We start from the raw sequence: 12202 nt of genomic DNA on the forward strand, positions 1-12202 counted from the left end.
TAAAAGTAAATGAATTTGCAGGACACCGTAGGTAAAAAGGCAACAAATATTACAATGTGGTTTTCAAGAATAGTTAAGAGCCTTTTCAAACGTTGGCAAGGCCCTTCCCATATTTAATTAAAAGCCTTTTCAAATGAGAAAAAAAAAAAAAAAAAAAAAGCTGGTTGAAATGCTTAAATTAACCTTTTAGTTCATACTCGATTTTACTTTTAGAGAATTTATTTTATTTTTATTTACCGAAAAAAAGAATACATTTTATTAATTTTTTTTCAAAATGGGATTTTCACAACATATAATTTTTTGAAATTAAAAGAAAATTATTGTTATTAAAAAATTTCATAAAAAGTTTCGTATTATATAATAAATTCATTTAAGCTGAGTTTAATATTGATTTATAAAGACACGGCTAAATATTTTTCAGAAATAGGGAGACGATGTTTAAAAAAAAACTACTGCTGTTGTGGTGTGTGAATATATATATATGTGTGTGTGGAACTGTGTGAGCGATACCAGTTGGCGAGGAACGCATGCAAAACAACTTGCTCTTTCTCTCTCCACAAAACGTGGCGCCTCCGACACCTCCGTGTGTCGACTCTTTCTTCTCTCTTCCTATTTCTCTCTCTTGGTTATTTCGTCGTATTCCTCTCCAGTAGTTCAGTCAAAAACTTGCTTCTATACACCTGAAAATCCGTTTGTATATACAGATATATATAGACATATATCGCCGTACTCGCCGGACTTGGATTCCGATTAGGTGGACGTTGTTTTAGGTGCAATCACTTACTACTCATCTTACAAGGTTAATGTATGTATGTCGCTGCTAATTAATAGTCACAATTTTTAATTTGTTCTTCAATCTCTGCTTTCCGCTGATTTGATTGCCTTTTGGGATTAGAAATCTCTGTACGGCTGTTTTGATTTTCGGTTTGTTTGTGAAATGACCGAGTCAGTCGGTCCAAGATTCATCGTGAACAACTTCATAATTTCTGGTTAATAAGCTGTGATTTTGTATCCAATTCTGTTTGTTTAATGTGAAGCATTATTATAAATTGCATTATAAATGCTTAATTGTTGTCTTTTTTTTTCATTTCAAATTTCGAAATCAAGATTTTCAGTTAATTTGGATTAGATGAAAATCTATTAAAAAAAAAAAAAAAAATTCCTTTCCTGTTTCCGCATAATACTTGTGTGTGTGTGTGTGTATATATGTAGATAAGGTTATTACAAAATTAAGCCTCAAACTCTTAAATTTTTTTTCCGTATTCCATGTTTGGTTATATATATATATATTTTTTCCCTAAATAATTATAAGATTTATTATTATTTTCTTCTCTTTTCGCAATGTACCTGTCAAATCACCTCCTTCAACTCCCTTGGTTGAACATATTATCTTCTATGCAGCATTTCACTCTGAATTGTTATTGATATTAGTATCCTCTCTTCATATATGTTCACTGCAGTTTGTTATGAGAACATAAAGAACTCGATGTTCTCAATGAGTGCATTTATGTCATGGAGGTGGCTGTTGAGAAAAAAACATGTCTTATATGATGAGGTATGTTGTGATAGTTTAATTTTGTACCTTGTTCCATATTCGAGAGGTTTGGTTGAAACTGTTTTGGAGTTCCTAATCATATATAAAGTTGGGAGTGCAGCCTGTGCAGGGGTTATGTGGAGTTAAGATGAAACAGCTGCCATTTATGGGAATTGTTTGTATGGTAATGTTGTTCATTGTATATAGAACCACGAACTATCAGTATCAACAAACTGAGGTATGGCGATGCTTTTCAGTAGTGAGATATTACCACATTTGTGTGATCATGTACAAAACTGGGTAGACTGCTTGCTGTATTAATGATATAGCGCATTCTAGGGGTCAATTTGAGGATTTTCTGATGCTATTTTCCCAATTAATTCCAGAATTTCTTCAATGATGGCATTCTTCAGTTGATAAGAACAATTTTCAATTTTCAATTTTATTTATGGTTGAGGCCATATATATGATTTTTATGCTTTTCTTAAATAAATCTTCATTTTGGACCTTGATTGGGTTAGAGTTCTTATCACCTGCAAGTTTGTTGTGCAAACGAATTTCCTGGTAACAGATCATCCTCGTGCCTCTAGTTTGTACTTCAGAGTACTTATAAAGTTTGGCTTTTTTTTTTTTTTTGTACTTTTATCTTTCCCTTTCTTGGTGCATCTGCTTATTCTTCAATTTTTTTCATCATCAGATGGAGTCAAAATTGCTTCCCTTTTACACACTAAAGGTAACAATCTCAGTACTATCTGGATGTCACATAATTTTTTATTTAAGATATTCAGTTTTATTGTTTATTTTAACCTTTTTTTTTTATATTTTTAATATGAACCTAGCAATGTCACTTGTTGTGATCAATGTATGATAATTAATGTACAAGTATTTGGAATGTGTAGCTGATTGATTACACTTCTTGAATGAGGTTGATAATTCAATCCGAATGTTCCTTATTAATTGTTAGTCTTAAGTTGCTTCTAATACTCTGGTCTAGAATCCCGACGCGGCTTCCATGAGAGTGAATGCTTTGCCTCGTGGTATCATTCAAGCTAGATCAGATTTGGAGTTAAAGCCTCTATGGTCGAAGAATAGTAGGTCAAAGGTTAGATTCCGTTCCTGTTGTCCTCTGGTTCAAGTACTTATCCTCTTATCAAAAAGCATTTGCAGTTGGTGGAATATTGAATTTTGATATTTGCATTACACTCTATCAGTGGGTTTTCATTTTTATTTTTATTTTTATTTTTATTTTTATTTTATATGCTCTGTACACTCTGCTAAAGCTGTTCAATTGAGTTATTTAAATTAGCAAAATCTTATCTATCAAATATATACGTGTGTGCCTATGTTTTAGCAACATGGGGTTTCTTTCAATTTTCAGGTCAATGTTTCTAGCCTTCACAACTTGCTGGCAATGCCAGTTGGTATCAAACAGAAGCATAATGTCAATGCTACTGTTCAAAAGGTATCACGGTTTATTAATGTTGTACATTTAAGAGCTATAATATTTCAATAACGTTTCACATACCATCAAGCTGAACATTCTCTGTCTAATTTCTGTGTATTCAGTTTCTTTCAGAGAATTTTACAATTATTTTATTCCATTATGATGGCAATGTCGATGCATGGTGGGATCTTGAGTGGAGTAACAAGGCCATACATATAGTTGCTCAGAATCAAACAAAATGGTAAGGTTAACCACTAGTAATTGAGGTTTTTGTCCTGGATATTTGTGAGTTTGAAATTAATGGTTAAATAGAATAAGAGGTTTATGTGACCTTTTGGAGAGGATCCAAACGCACGATTTGGATCATAAGCTGAATTGATAAATTCAGCTTATGATATCTCTAGTACTAAAGTTGATTTAATCAGGCCAGGGAGCAATTTCAAAGTTATGACTTAAGATTTGGATAATAAAATTTCCACTTTATTTATGTTCTCGGAACTAGCTTTGCAAGTGTAGATGAGACCCTAAACAATTAATTGGTGACTGTTGGTATTGATATTTCTTTATACTTTTTCTTTTTCCTTTTTTTTTTTTTTTCCTGGGAGTTTAAGCTGGGATATAATGTACAATGAGTCCTGAAGTTTGAACTGGCTAAAAAGTAGAAATTAACTAGTGTAGACAAATTGCTCTTACTATGAGATCTATTTGGTGAGCTCATCAAATGGCAGCTCCTTCCACTGCCTTTGTTGACAAGTTCTTTTCGTTTTTATTTATTTATTTATTTTTTTCTCTGGTTGATCCAACTTGATATGTAACAACCATTTTAATCCTTAAATGGCATGTCAACTGTTATTATTATTATTATTATTATTATTTTATTTCAGGTGGTTTGCCAAACGCTTTCTACATCCAGCTGTTGTGTCCATTTATGACTATATATTTCTCTGGGATGAAGATCTGGGAGTGAAGAATTTTCATCCAGGAAGGTAGCGTTTATTTGCTTGCAGGACATTCTCCTTATGTTTTATTGTAATATTTTCTCCTCAGGAATATATGTTGATACAAATTTTTTTTTTGGTTGTGTAAATGCACTGGACATTGTAAATTTAAGGGTTAAAGTCTGTTTCGTTGTCAGAGAAATTAGCACATGAGGTAAAAAATAGCTGAAACGGTTCTCCCTATATACTTGGAATTTTAAGCGAACTTCTTTTGGTCTGATGATCTCTATGTCATTATTACAGAGTTTTAGCACCTGAAGGCAATCCGATTTTAATCTATGCACATTCAGGATATGATCCATTACACAGTTTAGAAATTCAGTTTCTTTGTCTAATGAAGCATTCAAACTCAAATAGACTGTGAAAATTTTGTTTTTTGAACATCTTCTCTATATTTCTAGTTGTTGTCAAAATTTTATTTTTCATGCTGGGTTTGTAATTCTCCCCACTTGTATATTGATTGATTTGAAGCTTTTCTGTTTTCAGATATTTGAACATTGTGAAATCAGAAGGACTGGAGATATCTCAGCCAGCTTTAGACCCAAATTCGACTGGTATACATCACAGGATTACAATACGGAGGAGAACAGATAAGTTCCATAGGTGAATGGTGTGGTTTTTGTGATTTTTCTGATAAAATTATCTATTTTGGACTATTCTCATACTAATACTAACACTAACATAGTTAACTTTATGCAGAAGAGTTTATGATACCAGAGGCAGTGTAAAATGTTCAGATGCCAGTGAGCAGCCACCGTGCACTGGGTAACATAACTATCTTGTGGAAATAATTTTCTTCCAGTTCTTCAATCTTTTTGTGTATATGAAGTTGATCAGTTATCATGTTATTCTCTCATTTCTTCTCATTTCCATCTGTCACAAGCTACAAAGCTTGTCCCTAAAGCATCATCATTTCTCATTTTAATACTTCATCTTGTAGTTATAGAGAACCTCTCTAGTGTTAAGGAGGAGGAATATGGTTTCCAAGTTTATTATTTATGAAATTCAATTGAAAATGTAGTTACTTATCATTGTTTACAAATATCACTAAAAACATTATATTTACAGATTTGTGGAAGGAATGGCTCCAGTCTTTTCAAGATCTGCTTGGCGTTGTGCTTGGCATCTAATACAGGTGAATTTAGATCTTTCTACTCTTCATAACTCATATTACTTCAGCTAACATATTTATGATATTATTAAAGAGTATGTGACTTTTGTACAGTGACATTTTTGTTAAAAATCTTATAGTTTGTTATATGAACCTTATTATTGATGAAATATCTTACCTGAACTTTCTAATACCAGTTTTATTAGAAAATGCTGTAACTTTTTACTTTTCTAGGGTTACATTTGCCCATAAATAAATGTCAGGATTTTATGCCAATTTATTGGTTTTGTATGAAGGTAAATTAGCACACCTTGCTCAGAAATTTAAAAGTATATTGATGTTAGAAAATGAATACTGTATGTGCTTTATTGCTGGAATCTTCTACATTGGGTAAAGCCTGATCTGGTATCAGCCTGTGACAAGTTCCAGTTGTCATGAAGTTCAATTCTCCACATTTGGTATTTTTAAACTTGAATATGAGTGCTGATCTGCTTATTGTTCATTAAAGAGACTTTTACTCTCTGTGAGGAATGTTTTTTTATATGTGTCTAATGCTGTAATGCACGGTATTTTAGTTTCCCTGAATGTTGAAAAAAAAAAAAGAAAGAAAGAAAAAGAAAAAGAAAAAGAAAAAGAAAAGAAGAAGTAGTTAGTTCCCTTGAAACTATTTCTGCACCTGCTGTTGCTTCTGGATGCTAAATATTGGTCCCTTGACATAATAATTACAGGATTAATGCACTAGTCATACATAATGTGTTAGTTCTTATAAGAATATACTAACAAAGTTGCATTTAATATGACGATGTGTGTCTTTACACGCAATATGTTATTTGGGAGTCTATAGTTCAGTAGTTTTCTTTGCATGTAGTTTCACCCAACCACCTACTGAAGGGCCTTGCCCAACCAGAGTATTTTGGATCCTTAATGGATAAAATGTTATGTAAGGAGGGAATGCAAAAAATCTAGGTAATATTGTATGAGGTTGCATCAGCTTTAGTTCAGTAATTTAGTTAATCAGTGATGCTGTTTTGATCTATGTAATATTTGTGCTACTTTGGATTGATTTCGGCTCTGTAATATAACTTTGAAGAAATTTCTGCTCTCTTGACGCTCTCTCTTTATCATTTTATTTTTCAATTCGATGAATTTTTACGGAGTTGCTTTCCTTTTTTCAGAACGATCTTGTTCATGGATGGGGAATGGACATGAAACTTGGGTATTGTGCACAGGTGAGATTCACTTGTTCTTTTCTGGATGTAGGTCCAGCACTGCTGAATGATTTCGGACATTCTATAAATATGTTTCTTTATTAGGCTCTGTTGCAATATAAATCTTTTTGCTTGGCTAGTCCAGTTGAACACACAATTTCAGTGCAGTTTGCTTCAGTTTGTCTTTCACTGCTTCTGTTAGTTCATATTCTTGGTAGTTAGAATAGGTTGCATGGGAGACAATTTTTTCCTGGTTTTTGTGTTATACAGACATCTTCATTTACATTTCTTATATTCATGTAAAACAATAATGAATTATATACAACAACAACAACCAAAGTCAGTGGCCCAGCGGTATCAAGCCCCTATTTTCAAAGGAAGGTAAGGGGTTCAAGCCTCAGTGGAGGCATATATGGGTGTGTGAGTACCAACTAAGAAAAAAAAAAACAACAACAACAACCAAATTTACATGGAGTCGGCTACATGAATCCTATTTTTTCATTATACTCTATCTAAGGTCATGGCCTCAGTCTATCCACGTTAACTTTGGTCTTTTCTTCCCCTAGTATTACCCTCAAGGGTCAGCATTAAGCTCCCCTACTAATGGTGCAAGATATAGGTCGTCATTACCGATAGATCCAACACCACCTCTGCCCAATACTTTCCCGCGTGGACATAAATTTATTGTCCACAATCAGCTCCCCTAGTTGTGAGAGAGAGAGAGAGAGAAGGAAGAAGATGTAGAATTCCTAATAGAAATATGAGGTAAGTAGGTAAACTTATTCTTAACCAAAGGTTTAATTTTATGTAAATGTTCCTGTACATTCTTTTAGAATTTCGATCAGTGCAATAATTTTGTGTAAATAGATATACTTTATTTTTAATCTAGAGTTCAATTTTGTGAAGGGAATTCCCAACTTTAGATTAAGATTTGATTTGTTGTTAGTATATAGTAGATCATAGTATCAGTTGATTTAGTTAGTAAATCTTTTGAACACATGCATCGACTTTGAACATTCTAGCAAACCATAAATGTAGAACCAGTAATTGAAGTTATTTTTAGTATATATAAATATATAATTAATATACTCTTGGCGGAAATGATTTGATGGGTGGGTTCAAATGCTTGGTAACAATAGATTGAGTTTACATGCACTGTACATTCATGACTGACTTGAATAATGATACTGATACTGTGAGGATAGTTTCAATTGGGTTGAATAACCTTAGTCGGTAGTGAATGGTCGTCCGTTGAGTAGAAACAAAGATGTAATGATAGGAGTAGTAGCCGCTAGCCCTTGCTAGAGATATGGGAGTCATTAAATGGATTAAAAAATGAAAAAAAAAGGACTCAAATAAATATATAATTTTATAAAGAAATATTGACATCAGCTTGAGCCATATTATACTAGTGTCAATGCACCCAGTGACAGTTTCGGGTTGGGTTTGACAGCAAGAGAGGTTAATCCATATCCTGCCTGTGCCATGCCATCTTTACAAAAATATGGAATATTTGGAAATTAATTTACTTACGTTGTCAATCCACAGTACATTCACGCATACTACCCCATTATTCAATTAATTACTCGCATTAGCATACCAATTGTTTTATGTGTGCTGCTCTAATTATATGTGCTTGTGCATCACTTTTTGATTTCTGTGCATCATTTTCATGATCATTTACTGCCTGTGATTTATTGTACTTTTCATAACATTTAGCCATGAAATTGAAGGACTGAGTAAATTTAATGTTCAATAAATCCAATTATTATATTATATATATCTATATATCTCTCTGCACGCACGTGTGGATTTAACTTGACACCCGGATGTGAGAATTTATACAAATGTTAGTATACAAGAGATAAATTAATAATTCTAGTTTAAGGGCCAGTATATATACAGGGTTGTTTAGCTCATTCCATTCGTAAGAACTGATGATATTGGCATTCCTTTTATGATTTCAACTGGATCTGTTTTACATTATTTTATTTCATTTGTATATATATAAGGATTCTATTAGGTGAAATGAAATCTGTAGTGTGTGGATGTGCAAACAAAATTACAGGATCGTAGGTTGAATGAATCCTTGCGTATACCTTGGAACACGTGCAACTAATAATTTATGTCGTGTATTTTGGGGTGTTACAATCATCATGGCTTCTAACACCATAATTTTTTCCATCAGCATAAACCCCATGCTAATTTTTGCTTTCTGCTTTGTTGTAATATTCTTTTGAGTATCATAACCTGCCTCCGTTACTTTCAGTTTGCACCAAGAAGATACAGAGCTAAAATGGTAATCCAATTGCTTGCTTTGGATTCTCTTGTAGTGAGAGTGATTTTCTTAAATACATAAATCCAAAGATACAACTTTTAGGTTTCATTATGTATCACCTAAATACACATCATATTATGTTCTCGAGGCATTTGGGTGTGAAAAGTATCATCGTTTGAACCCTTCAATTCAAAGCATTTGGCTCTGGGTTTTTTATATGCCTTTTTCGTTGTGCCAGGTTTGAATACTGTTTATATATGTCAAATGTTCTTATAGTTTCAGATAAAACTGTCTTTGCAGGGGGACCGAACGAAGAAGGTGGGAGTTGTTGATAGTGAATTTATAGTTCATCAGGGCATACAAACTTTGGGCGGAACACCTGCAAGAAAGGTCATTTCCCTAATTAATCCTTTTATTTTTGTTCGACTTTTTCCTGTATTCATCATTTCCTCATCAATTCTGTGTTCTATCATCAAATGGCATTACTACATGTTTTTTGTCCAAATTACTCTTGTTAACTGGTAATAAATAGATTTTTAAGGCTGTACTGATTGTAGGGAAAATGATGACTAAGATTTTGTTTTGAATATTTAGAAGTTGTGAAGCGAATTATATTACTTAATATTTATGTGTCATGGTTTTAAGAGTAATATTGATATGCAATAAGTTTTCTCTATTTTCACATCTTCAGTTGCCTTCATTAAAGTTTTCTTCTGTAAGTGCATCCCCATAGTTCTGCTTTATAACTACTCTAGTTTTATCAGTAGAAGCTATATTCGCAAATGACATACACTATTGTGATTGGAAGCTATTTGTCTCATGTCCACCTGTTCTGTTGTTAATTACTTTATATCTGATATATTCATAATATCATTGGTATATCTAATTGGTATTGGTTCTTTTTTCAACGTTTACCATGTTGCCTCCCTAGGACTTTTGCTTTTTTTGAGTAGATAATTGACATGTGGGGTTCTTTCTTTTTGTCTATGCATTTATCTATCACATGCTCTATTAAGAAGTTCCCAAGCTGCATCCTTTTTTACTTCTTCAAAATGTCAACAGATATCCCAATTTTTTATTTTCCAGTCAGACCCTATATATACATATACATAAAACAATATATATATATATATGAAATGTGCATGTATGGATTGGATATTTGAAGTGCAATAATTGAATATTTGGTCTTAACTAAAATAAAGAGTATCAGTATCTGCAAAATTTAGCTCAAGGTATCTCCAGTTGTGGTTCGATAATGTCAAATGTTATGGAGTTTGCCTTGCACTTCCAGCTTATCTGATGATGCTTGGTCGTTGAGCAGGTTGGTTCGCTGGATCCAGTGCTTAGTGCTGACAGCTGTTTCACTATTAGATGAACTAAATACATATACTCATGCTTAGAACCATGCAAATTTTTGCTTTAGCCAATGTTCTTATCTTAGGAATAATTGGAACTATGGTGTTGAAAAAAGAAAATAAATAAGGCTTATACTTGTATAAACAGCAGGTAAGGGAATTACTGAAGCCAAATTCTGTTCAGATTAAGTCTCTTAATTGCATCTCCTCCCACATATGCATCTCTTTTCAGTGGCAGAAGCAAGAGTTTCCTCAGAATTATTACTGTTTCTAACTTTTGTTGTTGTTGCGTCATTTATTCTCCACCTGGTACTAATTAACCTCTTCTTGGTGTAGGATTCTGTTCCTAAAGAGTCAGTGAAGGTATAATTCCTTTTACTTCTTCAAGCTTTTATTTCTGTCTTCCCTCTTTCTCATATTCTTTTAAGAAAATGAAGGTATATTTTACCATGATTTCTTCCTTAACTCAAATATTGCTACTGCACTACTTATTCTTAAGTTGTTTTTTGTTTTTTTTCAGAGCCATGCTGTTGATGTGCGATTGGAGGTAAGAGACAACTAGAACTGTAATGTGTTGTAATTGTCATTTTTAGTCCATTTTCTCTTGAATATCCTCCTTTTTTTCCCATCTTGAATATCCTTTTATTAAATTGGGCATAACTTGCCCATACCTAAAATAATCATAGTCCTGGTTTGCAACTCAGGTGACAGTCTTAAGTAGTTATCTTCAGCTGAACTTAGGGCATGCCATAGATCAGGAATCTATTCATAAGTGCGACTAAATATCTACCATTTCCCTACATAGCAGCTTAGAATCAATGAGGAAAAAAAAAAAAAAAAAGAAGCCAAAAGCTTGGATTCTTGTAGATGATTTTTCGGGCAAGCATCTTACTCTTGGATTGAAGAATTGGCGAAGACTTGGTTTTGGACATAGTGCATGAGGATCATTTATCTTGAAACCTTAAGTAGGATGTTCAGAACAGTTAATTTAAGCTATGGAAGTATTTTTTTTAAATGACTGCTTCGAATGCGTGCTGCTTTCTTGCACGTTGACCCAGATATATCTATGTTTTTGGTTGCGGAGTTAGGTTTTGTTTAAGTTTGATCTTGGTCCCAGGTTTGTAGGTTTTGCATGTGACATTGTTTAAGATGGTGAAATGCTCAAGACACTATATGCATATAGAACCATTTATCATCTTCACTAATAAGTAATAACGGAACTTCTTGATCTTGCGTTCAAATCGGACTGGGCAGATTCGGAGGCAATCATTGTCAGAGCTTCGAAAATTTAAACAGCGGTGGGAACGAGCTGTGAAGGAAGACGAGGAGTGGGTTGATCGCTGGGAACTAGCTGTGAAGCATGACAAGAACTGGGAAACTAACCGAAGACTCAAGCAACAAATTAACCAACAAATTAACCGAAAACGCAAGCAACAAAATAACAGAAGGCGCAAGAACAAATTAATCCAAAGACGTCAATTGGCACAAGTGGTTTGATAATATTATGGGCCTGAAGTCATCATTGCATTGTAATTTAATTTGTTTAGGCCCATTATATTATCATTATTTCATTATTTGAACAGAGACAGATATGTCATATTTGGTATAGAAAGTTTTTAATTTCAGCTGTTCTTTTTTTCCTTTCTATTTCCAACCCCTCCCTCGCTCCCTCCTTCAACATGATTTCTTTGTTTGGGAGATGGAATTGGCGCTTTGAAATTGACATTGGAATTGAAGTAAATTAATTCATAGTGTGAACTAAATTTACTCCTAATTCAATTATAAAATTCCGATTAATTGCTCACGAACGCAACATAAGCCTTTTTTTTTTTTTGTTGTTTTTGGGGTTATGTTACCAATTAGCTAGTTTGGTCTCCTGCAAAATTTAACAAAAACTTTCAAAATTGTTTCGTCAAAGTTCTAAACCAGTCGATCAAAATATGAAAAGGGCATTTCTCAAATTCTATATGAAGAAGTACAAAGTCCAATATGATGAAGACAAAAAGAAATATTTTGATTCCAGAAACAAAAACAAAACCGCATACAAACGCGAGATTAACATGCTGAGACTTCAAAATAATAAAACAATAAAAAAATCAATTGGTGGGACACAGATCTACGTGTTTTGAGTTATGACGGATGATGGCTCAACTTAAAAAAATTCATTTTGAATGTCTGGTATAATAAATTTCAATGCTATACCTACGCCACTATAAGAAATTTCAATACAACTGCCCACAGCGAATTGGTCTAGAAGGTCAATCTTGGTTGGTA

At 33.2% G+C, this 12202-nt stretch overlaps 1 protein-coding gene across 3 annotated transcripts; it reads left to right on the top strand.

The window, feature by feature from the left end:
- The first annotated feature begins 520 nt into the window (after positions 1-520).
- LOC132266341 (uncharacterized) lies at positions 521-11634 on the top strand. 3 transcript variants are annotated; one of them, XM_059767195.1, is made up of 16 exons: positions 521-805; positions 1461-1555; positions 1656-1772; positions 2232-2267; positions 2529-2636; positions 2913-2996; positions 3101-3219; positions 3863-3964; positions 4463-4579; positions 4676-4741; positions 5045-5111; positions 6263-6316; positions 8874-8963; positions 10265-10291; positions 10449-10475; positions 11183-11634. In XM_059767195.1, the coding sequence occupies exons 2-16, from the start codon at positions 1487-1489 to the stop codon at positions 11423-11425; spliced, it is 1326 nt and encodes a 441-aa protein (XP_059623178.1). In that variant the 5' UTR covers positions 521-805; positions 1461-1486; the 3' UTR covers positions 11426-11634. The 3 variants fall into 3 exon arrangements, with proteins under 3 accessions (XP_059623178.1, XP_059623181.1, XP_059623186.1); XM_059767198.1 differs by having other exon boundaries at positions 521-799; XM_059767203.1 differs by having other exon boundaries at positions 521-770.
- The last annotated feature ends 568 nt before the right edge of the window (positions 11635-12202 follow it).

Source organism: Cornus florida, unplaced genomic scaffold (genome assembly GCF_030987335.1).
Source record: "Cornus florida cultivar Cherokee Brave unplaced genomic scaffold, ASM3098733v1 CherokeeBrave_3.0.0_Hap2_Chr01, whole genome shotgun sequence".
Classification (NCBI taxonomy): Eukaryota; Viridiplantae; Streptophyta; class Magnoliopsida; order Cornales; family Cornaceae; genus Cornus; species Cornus florida.

Coding starts and splice junctions, on each gene's coding strand:
- LOC132266341 (XM_059767195.1), top strand. CDS start 1,487: ATGTTCTCAATGAGTGCATTTATGTCATGGAGGTGGCTGTTGAGAAAA. Junction 1,556..1,655: donor AACATGTCTTATATGATGAG/GTATGTTGTGAT, acceptor TTGGGAGTGCAG/CCTGTGCAGGGGTTATGTGG. Junction 4,580..4,675: donor AGAACAGATAAGTTCCATAG/GTGAATGGTGTG, acceptor AACTTTATGCAG/AAGAGTTTATGATACCAGAG.